Below are 24,977 nucleotides of genomic sequence, written 5' to 3'. Positions count from 1 at the left end.
TTAATAGATATTGTGTCCTCAATCAACATTAACTGAGTGCTTAGAAAACTGTTAAAGAGTTTTTGGGACCAACAGTAAGACGTTTGAGAGAGTCTAAAGTGGAAAATACACGAGTAGCAGATGATTATGAAATGCTACACAGTGTGCTTATAAAGTGCTGTGGGAGCTACTTAAGTGATTACACTGTTGAGAATGAATGGGAAGAGTTCAGCAGAACTTATGTGTGAAGGAAGGCATCCTGAAGGAGGTGCTTGACTGGAGGGAGTGAGTGCCAAGTATCTTCTCACCTTAGAGATCCCAGATCAGGTGGTTGGTTGTCAGATTATTTGGAACAGTTGTTGACATCATAACCAAGCTGTTCCTATAGCATCAGAGGTTCATCCCCTTTTTTGTTTATAAAAGTTCTACTTACTTTAAGTGTCTGGTTTATTTCTCATCTTCTGTGTTAAGCTTTCTCTTCTCTCAGATAATAATTTAAGAATTCTCAAAAGTACTGTAACTTCATTACAGAGATTTTGTGCTCCCAAACTTATAGGTTTCTCTACTTAACTTTGATTTTGTTCTTCTCTGTTATATGGGTAGTACTTTACATGACTGCCTCAGTCAGGCAGTTCAGTCATTCAGTCGTGTCCAGCTCTTTGCGACCTCATGGACTGCAGCACGCCAGGCTTCCCTATCCATTGCCAACCCCTGGAGCTTGCTCACACTCATGTCCATTGAGTTGGTGATGCCATCTAACCATCTCATCCTATGTCATTTCCTTCTCCTCCTGCCTTCAGTCTTTCCCAGCATCAGGGTCTTTTACAGTGAATTAGTTCTTTAAATCAGGTAAAGTGTTGGAGTTTCAGGACTTATTTCCTTTAGGATGGACTGGTTTGATCTCTTTGCAGTCCAAGGGACTCTCAAGAGTCTTCTCCAACACCACAGTTCAAAAGCATCAATTCTTCTGTGCTCAGCTTTCTTCACAGTCCATCTCTCACATCCATACATGGCTACTGGAAAAACCATAGCTTTGACTAGATGGACTTTTGTTGGCAAAGTAATGTCTCTACTTTTTAATATGCTGTCTAGGTTGGTCATAGCTTTTCATACAAGGAGCAAGCAAGTCTTTTAATTTCATGGCTGCAGTCACCATCTGCAGTGATTTTGGAGCCGAAGAAAATAGTCTTTCATTGTTTCCATTGTTTTCCCATCTGTTTGCCACGAAGTGATGGGACTGGATGCCCTGATCTTAGTTTTTTGAATGTTGAGTTTTAAGCCAGCTGTTTCACTCTCCTCTTTGACTTTCATCAAGAGGCTCTTTAGTTCCTCCTCACTTTCTGCCATAAGGGTGGTGTCATCTGCATATCTGAGGTTATTGATGTTTCTCCCGGCAATCTTGATTCCAGTTTTTTGTGCTATATCCAGGCCAGCATTTCGCATGATGTACTCTGCATATAAGTTAAATAAGCAGGGTGATGATATACAGCCTTGACGTACTCCCTTCCCAGTTTGAAACCAGTCTGTTGTTCCATGTCCAGTTCTAACTGTTGCTTCTTGACTTGCATACAGATTTTTCAGGAGGCAGGTCAGTTGGTCTGGTATTCTCATCGCTTTGAGAATTTTCCACAGTTTGTTGTGATATACACCATCAAATGTTTTGGAATAGTGAAAGCAGAAATAGATGTTTTTCTGGAATTCCCTTGCTTTTTCTATGATCCAGCGGATGTTGGCAATTTGATCTCTGGTTCCTCTGCCTTTTCTCAATCCAGCATGAACATCTGGAAGTTCACTGTTCACCTACTCTTGAAGCCTGACTTGGAGAATCTTGAGCATTACTTTGCTAGCGTGTGAGATGAGTGCAATTGTGCGGTAGTTTGAGCATTCTTTGGCATTGCCCTTCTTTGGGATTGCAATGAAAACTGACCTTTTCCAGTTCTATGGCCACTGCTGAGTTTTCCAAATTTGTTGGCATACTGAGTGCAGCACTTTAACACCATCATCTGAGGATTTGAAATAGCTCAACTGGAATTCCATCACCTCCTCTTTGTTCCTAGTGATGCTTTCTAAGGCCCACTTGACTTCATTCCAGGATGTCTGGCTCTAGGTGAGTGATCACACCATTGTGATTATCTGGGTCATGAAGATCTTTTTTGTGTGGTTCTGTGTATTCTTGCTACCTCTTCTTAATATCTTCTGCTTCTGTTAGGTCCATACCATTTCTGTCCTTAATTGTGCCGACCTTTGCATGAAATGTTCCCTTGGTATCTCTAATTTTCTTGAAGAGATCTCTGGTCTCACCCATTAATTAATAAAAATCCCGGGAAGGCAAAGCCTATATTTTATAATTTACTCCAGTAGCTGGCACAGTGCTTTTTATGCAGTAAATACTCCAGAATATTGTTGAGGAAAAGAACCACTTTACAGAGATCATAGGAAAGGATTCTCTTTATCTTTTGATAATTGTAACAATTTCAGGGTCCATTTCAGTGTTAAAAAAACTGACCCAATATAAAAAGAAATTGTTTTCTTTAATATCCAAGTTTTTTGTGACTGGCTTCTCATTTATTTGGTAATAATTTTTATTAATTCAGGATGGTGATTATTGTTTAATAATTTAATAAATTATTAATGTTATTGGATGTTATATGTTTTTATTGAATAATAACATTTATGTAATTTTTATTTGTCATAAGTATTTGGTCTCGGCCTTTGACCATGTAGTTCTTGCTGCTGCTACATGAGTACCCTCAGAAATTAGCTAACTTTCCTTCAGAATTGGTTCACAGCATGATATTCCTGGGGATCTTTCCCTAGCCACCCTGCTCCCACTTCTGTTTTTGTTGTTCTTATGTGTGTTTCAGAGTCATTCTTTATCATGTGTCAAACACTTTGTTATACAGTTTTGTAATCACCTGGTTTCTTGTCTGTCTTCCTCTTTCATTTTAGGTTTGTAGAGATCTGAGAATGTACTTGTCACTCAGTCTTGCACCCCAAATGTCTCTAATAGCCCCTTCACAGTGTTAGTATTTGTCAAGTGACTAAATACACTTAGGTAAACATATTTATGTTCCTTATGGACTTTTAGTTAATATATTGTTTGATTCATTAATTTATAATAAAGCAAGTATTAATTTATGTCAGATATTAATTTATGTCAGACCTGTGTCATGTAGTTGTCTAGAGAGTCTTGCCCTGAAGGAACTTATAGTCTCATGGAGTGAACCAGGTATGGTTCTTTGAAGACATTCAATTAGAGGAGAGTGCTAGGGAATAAAAACAGTAGGGGAGAGGCTTGCTGCTTTACCCAGAGTGGTCAGGGAAGACTTCTACAAATAGCTGATGTTTGAACTGGAACCTTAAGTGGGAGAAGGAAACAGCCTTAGGAAAACCTAGGCAAAGACCATATTATAATCAGTAGGAAAAAAGACCAATCAGCTAGAGCAGAGAGGAGTTTAGGATAAGCTGGGTTTTGTACATTGCCTAGCCTTATATGAAGAGAAACTGCCTTTGTGGTCTGATTGTATACCCTGCGTTAGTCAGTTGTATGAAAAATAAATGCTTTGCTTAGAGCAGGAACTTGGTGAGAAAAATGGATGGTTGGCTTATTTCAGATTTTTGTCAATTAAAAATCTAAAAACATGTATGTCTTTTAAATATGTAAAGTCATTTAATACCTACTTTTGGTACAATTTTTGGAATTGTTTTGAGAAAAGTAGACATTGTAAGTTCCTTTAATTTAGGTGAACAGTAATTTATTTTGGAGAGAATTCAGATGCTTCCTCATTAATAACTAAGAATAGAAAACAAACTTGTAAATACTTTTATCTCTTATATTTTTATTTTAGATTTTGAAGATGATGACCTCTATGGCCAGTCTGTAGAGGATGATTATTGTATTTCACCATCAACAGGTGAGTTTTAAAAAAAAATTTGATTTTTATTATTTAAAGATGTTAAGTAAGTATTATTGTCATTCTAGAACTAGTGTGTTCCAGAAGACTATAATATGTACCATTTAGAAAGATAATTGTTAACATTCAGTTAAGTTTAGTTCAGTTGCTCAGTCGTGTCGGACTCTTTGTGACCCCATGAATCGCAGCACGCCATGCCTCCCTGTCCATCACCACCTCCCGGAGTTCACCCAAACTCATGTTTATCAAGTCGGTGATGCCATCCAGCCATCTCATCCTCTGTCGTCCCCTTCTCCTCCTGCCCTCAACCCTCCCAGCATCAGGGTTTTTTCCAGTGAGTCAACTCTTCACATGAGGTGGCCAAAGTATTAGAATTTCAGCTTTAGCATCAGTCCTTCCAATGAACACCCAGGAGTGATTTCCTTTAGAATGGACTGGTTGGATCTCCTTGCAGTCCAAGAGACTCTCAAGAGTCTTTTCCAACACCACAGTTCAAAAGCATCAATTCTTTGGTGCTCAGCTTTCTTCACAGTCCAACTCTCACATCCATACATGACCACTGGAAAAACCATAGCTTTGACTAGATGGACCTTTGTTGGCAGAGTAATGTCTCTGCTTTTTAATATGCTATCTAAGTTGGTCATAACTTTCCTTCTGAGGAGTAAGTATCTTTTAATTTCATGGAATACGGAATGAAGCAGGGCAAAGGCTAATAGAGTTTTGCCAAGAGAACGCACTGGTCATAGCAAACACCCTCTTCTAAACACACAGGAGAAGACTCTACACATGGACATCACCAGATGGTCAACCCCGAAATCAGAATTGATTATATTCTTTGCAGCCAAACATGGAGAAGCTCTATACAGTCAGCAAAAACAAGACCAGGAGCTGACTGTGGCTCAGATCATGAACTCCTTATTGCCAAATTCAGACTTAAATTGAAGAAAGTAGGGATGACCATTAGACCATTCAGGTATGACCTAAATCAAATTCTTTATGATTATTCAGTGGAAGTGAGAAATAGATTTAAGGGACTAGATCTGATAGAGTGCCTGATGAACTATGGACGGAATTTCATGACATTGTACAGGAGACAGGGATCAAGACCATCCCCATGGAAAAGAAATGCAAAAAAGCAAAATGGCTGTCTGGGGAAGCCTTACAAATAGCTGTGAAAAGAAGAGAAGCGAAAAGCAAAGGAGAAAAGGAAAGATAAAAGCATCTGAATGCAGAGTTCCAAAGAATAGCAAGGAGAGATAAGAAAGCCTTCCTCAGCGATCAATGCAAAGAAACAGAGGAAAACAACAGAATGGGAAAGACTAGAGATCTCTTCAAGAAAATTAGAGATACCAAGGGAACATTTCATGCAAAGATGGGCTCAATAAAGGACAGAAATAGTGTGGACCTAACAGAAGCAGAAGATACTAAGAAGAGGTGGCAAGAATACACAGAAGAACTGTGCAAAAAAGATCTTCACGACCAAGATAATCACGATGGTATGATCACTCACCTAGAGCCAGACATCCTGGAATGTGAAGTCAAGTGGGCCTTAGAAAGCATCACTACGAATAAAGCTATTGGAGGTGATGGAATTCCAGTTGAGCGATTTCCAATTCTGAAAGATGATGCTGTGAAAGTGCTGCACTCAATATGCCAGCAAATTTGGAAAACTCAGCAGTGGCCACAGGACTGGAAAAGGTCAGTTTTCATTCCAATCCCAAAGAAAAGAATGCCAAAGAATGCTCAAACTACCTCACAACTGCACTCATCTTCATGCTAGTAAAGTAATGCTCAAAATTCTCAAGCCAGGCTTCAGCAATACATGAACCGTGAACTTCCAGATGTTCAGGCTGGTTTTAGAAAAGGCAGAGGAACCAGAGATCAAATTGCCATCATCCACTGGATCATGGAAAAAGCAAGAGAGTTCCAGAAAAACATCTATTTCTGCTTTATTGACTATGCCAAAGCCTTTGACTGTGTGCATCACAATAAACTGTGGAAAATTCTGAAAGAGATGGGAATACCAGACCACCTGATCTGCCTCTTGAGAAATCTGTATGTAGGTCAGCAAGCAACAGTTAGAACTGGACATGGAGCAACAGACTGGTTCCAAATAGGAAAAGGAGTCCGTCAAGGCTGTATATTGTCACCCTGCTTATTTAACTTATATGCAGAGTACATCATGAGAAACGCTGGGCTGGAAGAAGCACAAGCTGGAATCAAGATTGCCAGGAGAAATCTCAATAACCTCAGATGTGCAGATAACACCACCCTTATGGCAGAAAGTGAAGAGGAACTAAAAAGCCTCTTGATGAAAGTGAAAGAGGAGAGTGAAAAAGTTGGCTTAAAGCTCAACATTCAGAAAACTAAGATCATGGCATTTGGTCCCATCACTTCATGGGACATAGATGGGGAAACAGTGGAAATAGTGTCAGACTTTTATTTTTTGGGGCTCCAAAATCACTGCAGATGGTGAATGCAGCCATGAAATTAAAAGACACTCCTTGGAAGAAAAGTTATGACCAACCTAAATAGCATATTGTTAACTTTAAAAGCACATAAAATAATTTCATTACTTATGAATAGAATTTAAAGTTTTGATTCCTTCATTAGGCTTTATACAATTTGAAGAAAACTCTCAAAACTATGGTTTTCCAGTATTCTTTGCAGTATGCAATTAATCTAAATTGACTAAAATGATAATTTAGTCAGTAATGAAAATCTAAACTTCTAAAGACAGAAAGCAGTTTTATGTCCAGGAAAATCTTGAATATTAAAACACAAGTTATGCATAGACTTCCCTTCATACAGTATTTTATCTACTGTAAATAAACCCAGTACATAGTTTAAACTTCTGATGGAGCCGCAAAATGATTTAGAGTTCAAATTCCTGTAGGATTCTACATCAGAGCTGCACCTTTTGTCTCTTGCTGAAAAACTTCTTTGCAATCATATAATGAAAGCATTTCCTGTGTTGGCGGCAGAGACAGTGTCTTTGATCCACACCTTTTTCTTACTAATCCTTCTAACAGTGCATTTATCTTCAAATTTTATCCTACTCTATAAACAACTGGTTAAAATGCTCTGCTGAATTTTACTATGTCATAAAAGTGGGTCCAATTAAATATAGTTAGGAACAGCATAAATAAACTCATAGAACTCATTTTCCACAAATTGAAGGTTTAATATAGTAATTTAAATTTCTATCAGTCTGCCTTGTCTTTAATACCTTATAGTCTGTTGAACTGTCTTATAAACCTTTCCCTGCTTTAAGCCTCTTCATAGCTTCTGAAGACTAAATACATCCCTTCTGACTTTTTAGAATTTCTTCTTTTTCACAAAGGCATAGGATAGGGGCCTTGGAAGTTGTCTTAGCACCCCTACTCTGCCTTACATCTCTTGTCCTGTTACTTATTACTCTGTAATGCATCTAGCTCTTTATGGGTACTTTGCTCTTTTAGGCTGACTAATCAGAGCCCTTCCTCTCTTTCTTCAATGTTATACCGTTATCAGTCACGATTTTGTTAGGAGATAGAAATTGCACTGGTTATTTTGCCAGAGAGATTTTAGTATAAAAAGTTAACTAGGTGTTAGAGAACACAAAATGCAAACCAAAAGATCAAGGAGGTAGTAACTTCAGGAAGCATTTATCATTTCTAGTTCCTAGGGGAATCAGCAGACAGGGTTGGAACCAACCTTTTAGAACCCTGTGGGGGCTCCTTGGAGCTAGGACCTAGGGGTGTGACAGGAAGATTCTGCCTTGTTGCTTTGCCATTGAAGTTAAGAGAAGGGACTGTGGAGCTGGGGCTCAGACCTGAGAAGGGGAATGTTGTGTGGTTGGTATAGAGATACTCTGTAGGGACACTGGGAAGCTGAGGTTCAGCCTTTAAAGAGGGCATTCTATCCAGCAGTCTGGTCATGGTTGTAATTGGTTCTGGGAATTTTGGAAAAACTGATATTATGATTACTGGAACAAATGATTTTGGCAAGATGAAATGTTGCTGGGGTGATGGTAACTAGAGAAGAAGCAAAAAGGAAAGGAACATTTGTGTTCCTCTTCTGGCCTAGTCTCCTTTTATTATCTCCCTGTTGGCTGATCCTAAAAGGGAACCAGCTGTCTGAAGAAATGTGCTTTGCAGAGACTTCAGCCTCAGCATCACAAAGCAAAGAAGACTGGCTTAGAAGTGGAGAGGTGGCTTAATTAGTGTGTTCTCTAATACCTAGGTAACTTTTTATATTAAAATCTCTCTGGCAAAATAACCAGTGCAATTTCTATCTCCTAACAAAATTGTGACTGATAATGATGTAACACTGAAGAAAGAGAGGAAGGGCTCTGATTAGTCAGCCTTATTATTCAGTGATTCAAAAATGCCATATTTTGTTGAGATTAGGGATGAAAGAAATTTCAGTTTTTCTGAGGAGTCTCACAAGCACTTGTCATTTGCAATGTGTTAAAAAAAAAAAACCAACTCTGTGGGTTAACCTTTTGGGGTGCCTACAGTTCATCATAATCAGTTGTCTAGGTGATGAAGTAGTGTCTGGTAGCACTAGTTAGTACTATGAATGAAGTAAAGATCATGGCATGTTCATGAGACTGATGATAATATGGGTGTGGTGATTAGATTTGAGTTTTTTGTTTTTGTTTTTTTTAATATATGCTGTAGAGACTGGATTAAAGGTGGTACCTAAGTGGGTGTACTTAGAATAGTTAGTTAGGAGACTATTATACTAATCTAGAAGAAATATCTCAAGACAGTGTTCTCAAAATGTGGTCCATGTGCCATTTGCACCACTTGAGAATTTGTTAGAAAAGTAATTCTTGGCCCCATCTCATATTCAGTGCGGCACAGGTACTGCTTTGAAAACTGTTTGTTTAGGATAGAGGTGATAGCAGTGGATTTGGAAATAGATTCTACAGGAGCTAAAGACTACTGGACTTGGAAGTTGGTTGACTATGACTTGCACAGGAAAGCTTCATGGAGGGAGAGACTACTGAAAAACATCTTCATATTGCAGATTAATGCATTCATTTATCTAGAATTGTTTAACTAAATCATTCTTAATCTTGAGTAATGAGCCATCACTACACAAGGATCAGGCATTCTGAAGGTGTTTTTCTGAGATTTGCTTTTGTGACCTACCTTTCTTGAGGTCATAGTTTATCCCTTATCTCTCACAGCTCTTGATACGTGTATTGTGTATGGTTCATATTCAGGACAGTCTGACTATTTGAGAGTTACCTTTGTATGCTCCAGGAAGTGAAATCGGCTTTATTAGAGCAGGAGATAGTTAAATAGTTTTGACTTTCTTCTGTGACAAACTGGTATTTTTAACAAAAGCGCATGGTTTAGGTTTTTAAAATTTTCTAAATTTTACTAAATTAAATCAGTAATATCAGATCAGACGATTAATATTCCTCTTTAGTGGTGTATTCGTCCCAGGAATTTTCAATTAAAAAGGAATAGTTTTTAGAAGGATACTTTCTGTTCTTAAAGAAGCAGCTAATGTCATTCATTGAAGAAATGATTTTATTCATGGTTTAATGAATTCTGGTAATTGAATGACTTTATCAATTAATAGGAATTTCTCTAAAATTTATCATATATTTTAAAAAATTCTACTAAATACAATTTTCTTGATGGTAAGATGATTTCTAAATGTTATAACTTTTTTTTTCTTTAGAAAGATTGACTGAATATTGCTTTGATGCTGAATATTTAACTTACGTTAGGGAGCTGCAAAAAGATAGCAAAAAAGGGATAGCAAAAAGAGCCTATAAATAGAACTTTACAATTATTAATCTTGTTTCAACTAATATAATTAGAAGTGTTAAAAGATAAACTGAGGCATACTGACATTTTTTTTTCAGAGTTTATTTGAGCAAACATCAATTTGAATCAGCTCCAAATGGGAAGTGGTTAGGAGCACTTCATCAACAGAAGTCGGGGCAGGGTTTTTATAGAGAAGACATGAAACAAAGCAAGGAGATTATTTGATTGGCTTACTGCTTAAAACACATTATTTGTGAGAGAATAATTGGCTTTTTGTGATTGGATGTTCTTAATCCTGAGGCCTTTACAGGAATTAACTCTGGATTGGTTTTCCCTTTGCAGCCAAGGCATTAGAGCCACTTCAGTCTCATGACCTCCTTGCATGATTACTTTAACAGTAGATATCCTTATTCAGTCCATTCCAACTCAGAACCTTTATTGAGCATCATTTAACTTGTAAAGATGGAGAAGGAAATGGCAGACCCACTCCAGTATTCTTGCCTGGAGAATCTCATGGATGGCGGAGCCTGGTGGCTACAGTCCACGGGGTCGCAAAGAGTCAGACACGATTGAGCGACTTCACTTTCACTTGTAAAGAAGCTTGTTAAAAATTCCCTTCAAATGATAATATGGTGGGTAAAGAGATAGTCCTGCCTGAAGAAGGCAGGAAAGGTTTTGGAAGGAGATGGAATTGGAACTGGTGAATTTGGGAGTAAGCGGCATCCTAGAGAAAGGAAAAGCAGTGTTTGAGCAGTGGTCTCTTAAGTGAGGTGTGTTTGGGAAGACACATGGTGAATGCAGTTGGAGCACAAAGTGGGCTTGGAAAGGAAATATCCAGATTGTGGAAGGCAGTTTTTAATTTTAGCTGTGTAATGTCAGTTTATTGAAGGTTTTTGAGTTAAGGGGTCATGTTTTAGGAAATTAACTAATGACGGTAAGCAAAGTGGACTACATTTGGATGAAAGGGGAGACTTGTAGGCTGTTTCCTACCTTCTCTGATGATACCAATCAGCTGAGTAATTGTATTATAAAACTACAGATTCCCTACCCCGTTCTAGCACCACTTAACCAGAATCTCCAGGGGAAGAAGCCTAGAAAGCTGTATCTTTAATGAGTGCCTCACATGATTTTTATTTTATATTTAGGAAACAGTGTTAGGCAGTTACAGGAAAACTGTAACTTTTTCAGTTACAGTTCAAAACTGTACAGTTCAAAAACTGTAAAGGTTTTGAATTCTTTCAATTTTTATGTTTATCAGAATACCTGAAAAATTTGCAAGTCATTATGGTGTTCAATTTTTCAGAAAGCGTTTCTGTCAAAGTTTGTGATTTAAATTTTTAGAATAGAAGAGCATCTTATATTTATCCTTTTCTCTCTCTTGCTTTTATCTCACTTTTTTTTTTTTTTGCCTTTTGACTCTCATTTCAATTTCAGAGGTCTGGAATGCTTGTTTTTTCCTGGTAGCTATTGTCCCTGGGGAATTTTCCTGCCCACTCTCTTTCCCCACTCTTCAACAAATCCAGCCATCATTTACTTCTAAAACAGTGGCCACAGTATAGATTTCTGAGTTGGATTTATGTTTGGGAGAGTGTAGGAAAACCTTCCAGGAAGAATAGCTCCTTGGAGGTAGAGTGGAAGCCTGGATTTTGACAACTTCCATTTTCTTTGTCAATATTTTCTAAGTGAAAATTGTTGATGGAAGTATCTGATTTCTTCTCTCACTTAATTTTTGATTTGTGTTAGGTTTTTCCTTACAGTTCAGAGCTATGAGAGGAAGTTGAGGAAAGTATATTTGTTACCTTTAGGCTAAACTGAATACAGTTTACAGTCAGGAAAGTAATTTAAAAATCATTGAGCACAAAATGGCCTGGTTTACATTTTTTAATACTACCACATTTTATTGTATCTAAAGTGCCATGGATTGTAAGACATACTGTTATTTTACATACCACTTAAAAAATCAGCTGTCAATCTAAGTATTACATAATACCAAGATACCACTTGATTATAAGACATATCCCTCATTCTGAGATATTTTTATGTGAAACAGTGATCATCTTAGAAAATCTGTGAAATAGGATATTTTTCCTACCATTTAACCATGCTGACTTTATAATGGCAGTATTGTATTTTACTTGTGCAGGATGGGGGAAATGGTGATATATATATATACAGCATAATATGTGCATTCTTGAAAAACTGCGGTCCTCAAATTTGTATACTAAAAGATAACAAAGCCTGTGGGAAAGAACAGGGTTATGACAGATCACTCAGCCTATAAAGTACTAATAAAACCAAAAATCATCTAATAAAAATACTTGCATATTTAGAAAGTTATGTTAATTTCCAAATAAAGTTACATTCAAGGAAATGTTTTTGTTAAATGTTTAAATTTAACAAAATGTATTTTTTTACATTTAACAAAATATTTTTGATAAATGTTTACTTTTTGTTACATGTTTGCAAGGTGAAAGCTTGATAAACTTGTAGGAAGAGTTGAAACTAATGAATAATGTTGCAAAGGCAAAATGCTGACAGGTCTTAGAGAGCCAAGCAGGAAGCAAGCACAGAAAGGGACAGGGCCAAACTGAGCCAAGAGGACAAGTGTGGGGCTATCTAACTTTACAGCACAATTCCAATGACAGTATAATGCTCTGCGGTTGAACTTTGTATTTGCCTTACAAAGTGTTGCGGGTGGGGAGAATCTCATGAACCAAAGCATCTTGAATGTTATACCTTCATCATTCCCCTGAGGAGCCTGGTGGGCTGCAGTCCAATGGGTCGCTAAGAGTTGGACATGGCTGGGCGACTTCACTTTCACTTTCATGCATTGGAGAAGGAAATGGCAACCCACTCCAGTGTTCTTGCCTGGAGAATCCCAGGGACGCAGGAGCCTGGTGGGCTGCTGTCTATGGGGTCGCACGGAATCGGACACGACTGAAGCGACTCAGCAGCAGCAGCAGTATATGTTAAGGAAACATGCATTACAGCAGAATAGATTAAATTCTCTCAGCTGCTCTGTATTTCTCTTATTCTGTTCTTGCCTTCTTTATTGTAAGTGCTCCAGTCTTCAATGATCAGTTAATCTTTTGTGCTTCTGTCACACTTGTCATCTGTACTACTTATATGGCTTTTTAAAATATGTCACTGCCTTTTCTTTTTTTGCCTTTTCTGCTAATCTGTAAGGCCATTGTTGATTTATACTATGAATAAATAGCACTTACACCATAGTTTTCTGAGTGTAGGTGTTATACTAAGCTGTAGTATTTTCTATTGTCTATATATGCATTATCTATAACTTTTGAATGTAGTTAGATTCCCTTACATTTATGGGCATGCCCAGAAGTCAAATGTGGGAATGCTGAGCAATGGAAATGCATGTTATGTGCTTTTCCAGAAAGCTAAATAATATAAAATCTCTGATGACACCTTGCCTTAGAATACTGTATTGATGTTTTTATCCGTCTTAAACTTAATACTTTAATTTTATTCCTTCACAACTGTGAACACACACTTGAAGAATTGAGTTCAGTGGGCATCCAGTTGATGTAAAAGAGTGAACACTTTGGGCATACTTGATGCTTTTCTCCTTTGGCCACTTGTATTTTTGTATATGATATTCAAACATATGTTATCACTTTGATATTTTGTTTTTCTGCCTCTTAATGAAATATATGATGTGCAGTTATGTGTTGAGTAATTACACTGCCAGTCTGTAGAGTCGCACAGACTTCTGTCTGAAAGTTAGGTATGTGGCACTAATACCGTGTCAGTGTATGATTGAAGTGTAAATTGTTTAAAAGTTAAGGCCTATGATTTTGGTCAGCTCTTGGGTTCAAGCAAAATTAGTAGTTCCTGGAAAGTGAAAATTGAACTAGTCTGTTTTTAGTATTCTTAATTATGCAAATGAGCAACTTTGATATGAGTTTAAAATGTTTGTACCATAGAAAAGAAAATTTCAGGGAAGCTAGAGTAGTAGGCAAGCATGAGATATTAGGAAAGATAATTTTTGAGAACTGTGGAGAAAGTAAGCTCTGTGTTTATGAGATAGGAGAGAAGAATGAAGACAATTAGAAGAGATTAGCAAATGGTTAGAAGGACATTTGGGCAGAATTTGGGGTATGATATATTTTGTCTTAGTGTTTTTCTCTTTTCATCCAGTATTATGACTGTGGGCAAATGACTTTAGGTAGGAGGTCAGAATCTTTAATTTTTACTTTGTATTGTTAAAAAAAAAAGCTAATGGGAAATGGTTATAGCACAGCCTTCTTCCATCGTTTTATATTCTAGCTGCTCAGTTTATTTACTCACGACGTGACAAACCTTCAGCTGTTGAACCTGTAGAAGAATATGATTATGAAGATTTGAAAGAATTCTCCAGTTCTCTTGTGAATCATCAGCTAAGTGGAATTGATCAAGGTATAGTAAGAATTAGTCTGTTTCTTATCTGAAAATGATTAATAATTTACTGAGATTTACCAATGTTATTTATCAGTTTTATTGTTCATAATATTAATCATGGGTAGAATTGGTATGAACTACCATTATATCTTGTATCTTCAAGGAAAATTTACATTTTGTTAATTATGTTTTGTGAAGACTATATGGTTAACTATATGGTTGAAAAATTGATTGTGTGGCTGTTATTCAGTAACTGGAATTTGTGATTGAAATCTTCTTAGGAGAGAAACTTCCGCGATTCGTTTTCTTTTATCAGTATTTATTGTTTTATAAGCTGTATGTAGAGCTTATGGTTAGATTACAGAAGCTCATTTCCTTGGAAAATGTTAGGTTCCAAAAGACTGGTTTTTATTAAAAATAATAATAAGTTCAGAGTAACACTATACAAATGTCCTGATTGGTCACAGTCATATAAATTAAATTTCAAGATAGAACTTGTAAATGGTAATGGCTTTGGTTCTGAGTTTGCTTCTTTTTAGTTCTCTTAAACATTTTAACAAAGATATTTTATATTTTGGCTTTCATCTTTTATAAATAAATTTCAAATGTGACAGTTTCAGACATACTGCTCCAGTCATAGGTTGATGAATAGGGTTGTAGAACCAAAATCATCAGGTATAAAAGTAGTGCTCTCTGTTGGTGCTGAGCCGGGCTCAGCTTGTTTGCTCCTTCTCTGGAGTGTACTCTTTCTCTGGCTTTGATCTATGAATATTTTTAAATTGAAAATTTATAACAATTTGAAAACAGGAAGGAGGGAAGTATATAAATCTGAGAGTTGATCTTTGCGTAAATCGGTACAATATATGTCAGCTGCAACCCAAACCGAGAAAAATAGAAAGCACAGACAGACAAAATTAGAAAGCAGAAAGGGAAACAACAGAGAATTAAAAAAATTTCTATATCAACTTTGCAGATACATTTGACAAGTGGGATAAAAGTTCATAGACGAACTGCTGTATAAATTCTTCCATAGTTTTGATTATATTTTCAAAGAGTGTGTACAGTTGTCATTGTAGGGGGGGAGAAGGTAGGAATAAAGTAGAAGTCTTATACTTTCTCTGCTGTGCCTCAGAATGATTAAGGAGGTATGAAATTCAGAGTTATGTTTGAGAATGAAAGTTAATCATTCCCACCTGACATATGTAAGTATTAATAATTGCATGAAAAAAATTGCATGGCAACAATAGTAGTGATTGTAACTAGCCTCTACTAATTGCTTTCTGGGTCCTGTTCTAAGTGCTGTTCATGTATTAGCATATTTAATCTTCATGACAGCCTTATGAGATAGGCCAGCTATTGTCCTCATTTTATACGGGAGGAAAATGAGACACCAAGTCACTTGGGGGTAGTTGTACTGCTTAGTAAGTGGCATTTGGATGTGAACCAACATAGCCTGACTTCATATCTCTACCCTTTGTGTATGTGTGGACAACAGTTGCTATAATTAATTAGAATAGACCATGATGCTAGCTATATACTAAGTATTCTGTTCCAGTTTTAGTAATTCATGTTTTTATGAAATAGGCATAATTTTTCAAGTTTAGCTTATTAGCCTAAAATTAATTTTGGACTAAAGCAAAGCAGAATTACCCAAATATTTGAAGAATTTACTTTTAATAATTAAAAAAGAGCAGCGGAGAAAGTATTATATACTTGGGGGAAAAAAGGATATTGCCAGTAGATTCCTTGTTCAGTATGTAAGCATGTAAAATGTAATGTAAAATGCATTCTGTGGACTGATTTCATGGATTAGGGAATCTGAAAACTTGAGTTTTATTTTGATTACTCCTAAACTAAGTAGTGCCATGATTTTCAGTCCTCTTTATGACTTGTAGTTTGATATATCTTAAGTCATAGAGTTACTGTGAGGATTACAGAAGATATGTGTATGTGTGTAAAGTATTTTAAAAATTGTCACCTATTATACAAATATAAGTTAATATGTTGATGCATTTTTATTCAGTAGTCTCACATATTATTTTAAGATCTAGGGATATAAAGCCTTTGCTCTCATGGAACTTCCATTATTAATGAATATTATTAGTAATTACTTTTTATAAAATAGTCATCAGAAAATTAACATCCTTAAAGATTTTAGTCACCCAGATTTAAATGTTTGTGTTTAAAATGAATGTTCATTTTCCTCATTAATCTACTGGATTTCCTAATTTTTATGGCATTTTTGTACCAAATTATCTTGTCCATTCACTAGTAAGTTAGAAATATTTTCAAAATTAACCCTTTCTACACATGTAAAAGATCATCAGTATGGACCTCATCATCCTCATTGACTGAAATAGACTTTGTGCGTGTGTGGGTACATGCTCAGTTGCTTCTGTCAGGTTTGACTCTGCTACCTATGGACTGTAGCCTGCCATGCTTCTCTGTCTATGGGGTTTTCCAGGCAAGAATACTGGAGTGAGTTGCCATGCACTCCTCCAGGGGGGTCTTCCTGACCCAGGGATCGAATCTGCGTCTCCTGCATTGCAGACAGATTCACAATTGACACTTTTTTCAAGCATTAATCAGTATTACTTTGGAGACATTTATTATAGTGGTTATTGAAATTGTTCCTCTAATCAGGGAAGCTAGGTATCCTGTGGATAAAAATATAGTCATTGTAATTTTTGCCAAGGCAGATTACAAGAAATGAACATCCTACTGTAATTACAAATCCTTTGTTTCGGTTTCGAAGATTCAGGAATCTTTCATGACACCACTGAGTATAGCTTTTAATTATTGTTGTCTGTTCTAGCTCGTCTTTATTCATGCCTTGATCACATGAGAGAGGTACTTGGAGATGCTGTGCCAGATGACATATTGATTGAAGCAGTTCTGAAGAACAAGTTTGATGTGCAGAAGGCTTTGTCAGTGGTTCTGGAGCAAGATAAAGTGCAGAATTTGAAAGTCAGGAGTGAGGGAGCAATATCTACAGGAAAGATAGCAAAAGGTATGCTTTTACTTGTTCTCTTTTAGTTTTACAGTTAATGCTTTAAAAGAGGCTTTGATTTTGATCGAACTGTTAAGAAAAATGGATAGAAATTTTTACATGTTACAATAATTCTTGATTGTTATCAATTGATTTTGCAGTTTGTGAATTTTTAAGCTGATTGGCTGTGTTCTCTTCAGTCTGTTAAAGCCTATTTTTTGATCATTTTCCTGCTTATTTTTGCAACTGACAGAATATAAGGGAAATAAAATTAGATAAAAGCAAGACAAAACACTTTTTGCTTCTTGTTAGTGTCTTGATCTTTTTGATTATTGGTGTTTTTTTTTTTTTTAACTAAAGGGTTGGGAGATGGAAATTAATAGCCAGGCAATGTCAAAAAAATCCCTCCTATGCCTATAGTATTTTATGAATATAATTTAGTTTTACTTAAATATCCTAAGTATTATAATTCTACTACTCTTTCATTTCATAGCCAGATCTTTAATTTTAAATGTTTAGAATTTGAGGTTAAATTTATAACTTAGGCCACTTGAGAAAGGAACTAATTATCTTAAGTGGTATAATATCTGTCAGTAGAAGCATGGTGATTTGTTAACTGGTTTGATATTTCTTATAACCTGGAGTCTAGATTTTTGCCACAGTGAAATTATGTGCAGCCTGTTACTCTGAAATAAGGGTTGTTTTATGTAAATTAAAATTTTTTTTCATTTGGGGGGGGGGCACCGGGATTCAGTTTTAACTGACCTGTAGTATAAGTCTATAATGTGACAACTGTATTAATAGGTTACCCCAGATCACAGTAGAAGTTACATGGTACTATTTGTTTACCTGTTTTTAATACATTAAAAATATAGATGAACCTAGTTCTTTCCATTGATATTTTAGATGTTTTGAATTTGAGAAATTCTGATTATGAATAACTTAAAACCTCACATAAATTTGTAAATATTAGCACATTTACTAACTTGGTAATTACCTTTGTATATATCAGTGAACAAAGTATGAAGGTCACTTAAGATGGTTAAAGGAAGGTAAAATCCTTTATTTTTTTTTAGAATGTTCACTTTTTATTAAATAATGATCAAGTATCACTTTATTCATGTCATAATCAAAAAGAAACATTTAGTAATTAAATGCCTCATTTCATGTTTCCTTTTGGTTGCTGTGACTGTCTTCTGCATATGTCAACCTATTCATCTGAAAATTAATGGCTCTTGTAAGGTAAGGAGTCTTATTATCTTCCTCTGAAGTTTCAGCTGATAATGTTCACAGCTCTTGTCCTCAGTCTGCAAACCATTTGGATTGCAGCAGCAAATCCTTTGATTTTTCTGGCCCAGTAGCAAAATATGGATTATATCATAATTCCTCTGTTATACCAAGTCACTATTTACTCCATAAAAAAAAGAAACTTGACAGACCTAAAAGTGAAAAGAAATTAGAATCATGTAAGTTAACAAAAGACCTGTCCCTAGCTGACCTAATCAATGATATGCCAAGAGATTCTTATAAAAGTCAGCCATCAGTCAGATTACCACCCACAGATAGTGTGGAGAGTCTACCTTCAAAGAGTCTAGATGGTGATTTGTTAAGACCTCATGTGTCTGAGTGTATTTCCAAAGATGATTCTGCCTTCAAAGGCATACCAGATTTAAAATCCTTAATGATAAAAAACACAGCACCTAATAACTCATCAACTATTCAGAATGATTCAGTACCTGATTTGCAAAACATTCCAGTACAGAACAGTTTAGGAAGTTTAAATAATCCTTCATTGGAAAATATGGCTCTTGATAATTTAAATGCTAGTAAAACGACTGAAGTTGGAATTGTTTCTTCAGTTGAACAAAGTAATAAGAATTGCATATTAAAGAGTGACAACTTGCAGTTTTCTCAGTGTGAAAGTCCATCCCTAGCTGAACTGTTTGAGGAACACAAGAAAAACAATCCAAGCGAGTGCTTTACTCTACCTGATTTTTGTCACCAACCATCTTCCAGTTTCACAGATCTCAGTTTGGGATCTTTTCCCTTGTCACAACTAGCAAATCGGTATCAGTCTTCAACTGGAATATCAGAGTTAACAGGATCTCTATCATCTTTGGCATTTTGTAAAGCTTCTCCGACAAGAGACCTTGAGAATTTGTCACTTTCTGATTTGATTGCAGAAACGATTGATATAGACAACCCTCAGATTAGGAAAGATTCCTGTATGCTCAGTTTATCTGAAATGAGGTCACCTGGAATAGACTCAAATATTGATCTTAGTGTCCTCATAAAAGCCCCAGATTTTGTTCCCAAACCTGTAGTAGACCAATCAGTTGCTCCAATACCAGAAACTAAAGTTCTAAGTTCAAAATTAGGGAAAAATTCCAATTCTGCTAAGGATAATAAGAAAAACAGTAAAAGCTCTCTGCCTAGGAAACCACCTTTTTCTCTCTCTTGGACCAAAGCCCTTGCTGCCAGACCTTCAGCTTTCGCTTCAACCCTGTGTCTTCGTTACCCATTGAAAAGCTGCAAGCGACGTACCTTTGATCTCTATAAGGCTTTTCTTTACAGTAGACAAGTCCAAGACGTAAAAGACAAAGAAATAAGTCCTCTTATAGCAATAACACCGTTTGACTTCAAATCAGCATCTCCTGATGACATTGTGAAAGCTAATCAAAAGAAAGCTTTTACTAGAGAATAGTAACAAAAGGAAAACTTGCTAACTGTTGTAGAGCTTTTTCTTTTAAATTAATTTAATTTTAAGCTTTTATAGGGTTACTTTATATTACGGGATTTAAGTTGTGAAATTTATATTAAAATTGTCTTAAGTCAGTTGATAAATTTAGTTGATATATGCTTTTGCACTGAAATTTCTTTTTACTATATCTTCTTTTAGTGATAACTGGCTTTAAGTTGATAGCCTGTAATAGGTGTATGTTTACAAAGTGCTTATGGTAACTTGATATTGTGAAATCAAACCTCAGCTATTTTTGTTTAAAGCATTCAGCTTTGAAAATTTTTATGATGAGACATTTTCTTTTATAAAATATTTTTGTGCTTTGTTCTTAAATGAAAATGCTACCACTTGGGATTAGTATAGTTTAGTGATAAAGATTTTTCTTGTGATATATGGCATGGCATAGCCAAGACAGTATTATATTTTGAAATATTAATGAAATCATTCCAAGTTTCATTATTTTTCTGCCAGTGAATACTAAAACTTTTCTATTAGAAAATCTTAAAATTCCTAACTTTTAAGAATACTGTTAGGTTGTTGAAATAACATTTTTCATGATATAAAATATAAATCCTTTTAAGGGACCATGTACATATTGAAGATGGATTAATACATAATTTATTTTTATACATTTTCAAAACCATTTGTCCTAAATGAACACTTTAAAATAAATATGTAGAAGGTCTTTTCAAGTATGGTTGCATGTTCCTTGAGTAATCTACCAGATCTCTTTCATGTTTTGTTTTGTTTTTCTTTTTACTATAAGTAATGAAATGTGGACTTTAACTCTTTGCTACTGACAGCTCTGTGTGCTATAATGACAAAGTTTCAGCAGTAGTTGACCTAGTAAGATCTCTTCTAGTGAGCAGAACAAGTAGGTAATTCATCTCTTAAAGCAGTCGTCCTCAACTAGCAGTCAGAATCACTGGGGAAATTATTTTCAAAATGTAGCTATTGTGACTTCACTCCAGACATGGCGAGTCATTTCTGAGGGATGACATTTGGAAATGTGTATTTTCAGGATGGTCCCCAGTTAATTCTGATGGGTTACTTCTACTTGAGAATCGGTCCCTTAAAGAAATCAGTAGAATGAAAGGAATTACTAATGCTGGGAATAACACCTGGCCAACTTGAATTTTTAATTTGTATTTTCTAGTAATTAGGAATACCAAGGAATATTGCAGATTAGGAATTAGCACCTTTTTTGTTAGAAGATAATGTTATTAGTTATTTCTTGCAGGAAAAAAGTAGTCTATAAAATGTTGTTTCTTAATGAGAACAAAATAGCTATATTTTCCCAGTAAAAAATATTTTCTCTGACTACTACTTTAATCTGTGTTTGATAATTTTTTAAAATATTTCTTGTTTCTGTTTATTTTCAGAATGACATCCCAATATCCCAGTATTTTTAGTTGTATATGATGTTTTTATATCCAGTGTTTTGGTGGGAAAGCTTAAGCCAGCCTTATGTCCTTGTTGTTCTTGACTAAACACTTTGTGACATCTTCACTTTTTGTTTCTAACTGCAGATTTCAGTGCGTATCCTACTGATGCTTAGATCATATGAATTACAAGTTATATTTTGTGATCAGTTTTGAAGTTTGAATTACCCCAACTGCTGATTTTGTTTTTCTAGTCTTGAACTTTAATTGGATATTTTAGTAATTTTGAACTTAGTCTATGACTCATCAACTAGATTTATATACTGTAGGCAGTCTCCAGTTTAGAAGTGAATTGTATTCTAAGTGTTTGTTTAGAACTGACAATAATTCTTGATAGATTAAATGCTGCCCAAGTGGTCCCTTTGCACATAAATCCACAAATACATATTTAATTCATATTGAAATTGAACAGCATTACTTTTATATTATCTTTTATAACAAACTAATTTTCAAGTGGAAAGACAATACTTTAAAGCCATATAGTAGGTCTTGTAGCGTGAACTAGATCTCCCTTTGTTGGATGATCAGGATTGTGACTTCTATTTATGATGTTATGATTTTAGGGGAAAAATATTCTATATTACAAGGTGATAGGGAAGGTAACAATTTTTAAATAGGTCTCTGTATTTCTGTTGTGATGGCTACTGGTCCGTCAGGCACATACCTGACAGGCACTTGCCCCATTGACTAAGGAAGTGTCACAGTCTCTGAGATTCAGAGAGTGGGACCAAGAAGACCCACTGTCCCTTCTGTTTTTGGCCATTAGCCTTTGGTAAAGAGACCCCATGGACTGTACCCTATCAGACTTCTCCATCCATGGGATTTTCCAGCAAGAATACTGGAGTGGGTTGCCATTTCCTTCTCCAGGGGGTAAAGAGACTAGTGCCTGCTTATTCATGGATGTTTTCCTAGTGAGGACAGTTGCTTGCACTAAGTGCATCTTCTGCACCAGCTGCTGTTTACTGATTGACTGCTGTCTTGGTAGCTCAGGTATGCTAAGTGTTTTTGGTCTATTTTCCAAGTGCAGAGCCATTTTTATTTGTGTTATGCTCAAATATTAATAGTATACTTTAAGAATAGAAATAATGTTGTAATTATATTCTAAATGATACAAAATACAAGATGTTTGAAATGACCATTTTTCCTCTTCACTTTTTTTGATTTTTTAAAAGAGCTGTTGTTCACAGATGTTTTTCTGTCTTGCATTTGGTTGGTCTTTTTGGTTATGGTTCTTCCCATTAATTGCAAAGAACAAGGTATCACTTCTGTACAGAACACTTTGCTTATCATTTCTTTCTTAGTTCTATCTTTTTCCTATTTCCTAGTTACTGAACTGGTATTCTAACCTCTTCCCACCCCCACCCCTGCCTTAGCTTTGAATCTTTCTTTCTTGAACTTTTCTTTCAGCCTTTTCCCCCCTCATATAAATAGTAATAACTGTTCCCAGTGTACTATATTTAATTTCTTGTGGTCAGTGGGAGATCATACAATTAATTGCCATACCAAGGGTAAAACTAGTCCAGTGCTTTTAAATATGCGGACCATTGCAAATTAGCAAGCACACAGTTATACACTGAGGAATAACTGTGTATCAGGTTTCTGTTTGGTGTTCATACAAGTGTATATTTACTTTTAAAATCAGTTTAGTAGTACCCTAGAAATTGTTTTCTATTTTATAAATGAAGGTAATGCTGACTAGATAGGGAGGGATTGATACAAATCCTTTATTAATTTTCTTTTGTAATTATATAAAGCTCAGTGTATGCAGTTGTATATTGTAATTTCAATTTCTAGGATGCAAAAGATTTGTCACATTTTGAATGTATGTATACATTTTTGTAAAAGCCACATCGGAATAAATTATAATTCTGGGGTTTTCTAAAATCAGGTGTGAAAACATCACAATTTATCCATTAGGATTTTTTATATAAGCTTAATATTTCAGAGTGATATTTTAATAATTTATGATAAAGGTTTCTGTAAACAAGTTGAAAAATGCACTACCTCGTTGTGCAGACTTTCTTTGAAGATATTTGTCATTTAGAATTCTTATTTTTCAAAAGGTAGAATTTGTATTTTTACTTTTGAGGACTCAACATAGAAACATTCTTAAAGTATAGATTATGGTGAATATGGATAATATAATTGCAAAGGTGGCAGTGGAAAATAAAACATTTGATAAAGTACACATTTCTGATGTTGACATGCCTGGTTTATATGACTCAAAGGAAAGCATCCTTCTAGTTATAGGACATAGCTGGAGATGATCAAAGATGTGATTCTCAAATGGGATGGGAAAATGGGTACTTAAACACATAGTTATATTTATTGCAGTGTGTATGGGATGCGTGACATTACACTCTCCGAAGCTGACATCTTTGTCTTCCTGATCCAAGCTGCGACCTCCTCCTGTTTCCTCTCTTTATTAGCAATATCAGCATCTTCCCAGTTGCTCAAGCCAGAAACCTGGGTAGCATCATCGTTGATTTTGCTCCCTCATTTACTTCTTATAATTGATTGTTGTTGTTTAGTTGCTAAATCGTGTCCAACTCTTTTGTGACCCCATGGACTATATAGCCTGCCAGGCTCTTCTGTCCATTGGATTTTCCAGGCAAGAATACTGGAGTGGGTTGCCATTTCCTTTTCTGAGGAATTTTCCTGACCCAGAGATCAAATCCAAGTCTCCTGCCTTAGCAGGCAGATTCTTTACCACTGAGGCCCCTGGGAAGCCCTGTAATTGATTCCAGTCCTATTGATTCTTCTTTACTAATAAGTAATTATATGTGTTTACATATACAGTGGATTGTTCTTATTTGTGGTAGTTATATTTTATAAAGTCATAAATGAGTGAACACTGAATGAAAGGCAGACACTGACTTAGCAAAAACTGAACCATTGCTCCCATAAGAAATACAAGGTTAGGTTCCTGTGATCCTCTGGTCACAACATTTTTGTCAAACAATCAATACATGACCTTGTTTTATGTATGTTTAAAGACACTTTGTTTAATATATATTATTCATATATTATTGATTCATTGAAATTGAACTCATAGCCAGTAGCACTATAACTTAATGCCTAACACTATCTATATGCATCTTTTTAATTTGTAAGGTGCATCACAGCTGCTTTGTGCTTAACACTAGACAGTGCTTCAGACTACTCTTGGGGACCATTTTAAACAGCAGAATCACCAACTGATATCACAGGGTGAAAAATGTGGCATTTAAGAGGTCATGAAAAAGGATACTGCTTTATGAGAGTTGAAACAAGAAGGCAGAATGCATATTATTTGACCTCAGTTGGGAACATGCATGTTAGGCTAGTAAAATTTTTTACTGTTCTACACTGTCCACAAGAGACTGCAAAAGTGCTGAAAGTCATGGTTTTTAGTGATAGCTGAATCCATGAATATGGAATCCTCAAGTACAGATTGATTGTCCATTTTTTGATCCATATTCTTTGCTCTTATTACTGCTTTTTCTCTTAAAGACTATTAGCTTGGGCAGAATTCCTAAAATATTTAACTGGCTTCTTTACTTCTCAGTTAATTTTCTCTCAGACACTTTCTACAATACAGGTAGAGTGAATTTTCCAAAATGTAGTTCTAATTTTCTGTTGCCCTGTTTAAACCCTTCATTTTATTGTAAGACCTTTTGTCATTTGGTTTCTCTTTGTGTCACCCACTACCCAAATCCACCCAAGAACACCTACCTGAGTTTCCTCTGCTTCTATAGTGCT

General features: G+C 35.6%; 1 protein-coding gene across 5 annotated transcripts in view; it reads left to right on the top strand.

The window, feature by feature from the left end:
- Window positions 1–24,977, top strand: part of HBS1L (HBS1 like translational GTPase) — an 85,181-nt gene that overhangs the window by 1,902 nt on the left and 58,302 nt on the right. For 4 of the 5 annotated variants that reach the window (XR_003512659.1, XR_003512660.1, XR_003512661.1 and 1 more), the window contains exons 2-4: window positions 3,828–3,893; window positions 13,955–14,083; window positions 16,881–17,075. Coding sequence is in view for 2 of the 5 variants with exons in the window: in XM_027551623.1 (XP_027407424.1) it covers window positions 3,828–3,893; window positions 13,955–14,083; window positions 16,881–17,075 (390 nt within the window). In the remaining 3 variants the exon portion in view is untranslated. Of the gene's footprint in view, window positions 1–3,827; window positions 3,894–13,954; window positions 14,084–16,880; window positions 17,076–18,301; window positions 23,425–24,977 lie in introns of those variants that run through there. The other variant, XM_027551624.1, reaches the window with a different exon arrangement.

The sequence above is a fragment of the Bos indicus x Bos taurus genome, chromosome 9 (assembly GCF_003369695.1).
Source record: "Bos indicus x Bos taurus breed Angus x Brahman F1 hybrid chromosome 9, Bos_hybrid_MaternalHap_v2.0, whole genome shotgun sequence".
Lineage (NCBI taxonomy): Eukaryota > Metazoa > Chordata > Mammalia > Artiodactyla > Bovidae > Bos > Bos indicus x Bos taurus.
The sequence above is the reverse complement of the archived record's forward strand: the minus strand, read 5'-3'. Positions and strand labels throughout refer to the sequence as shown.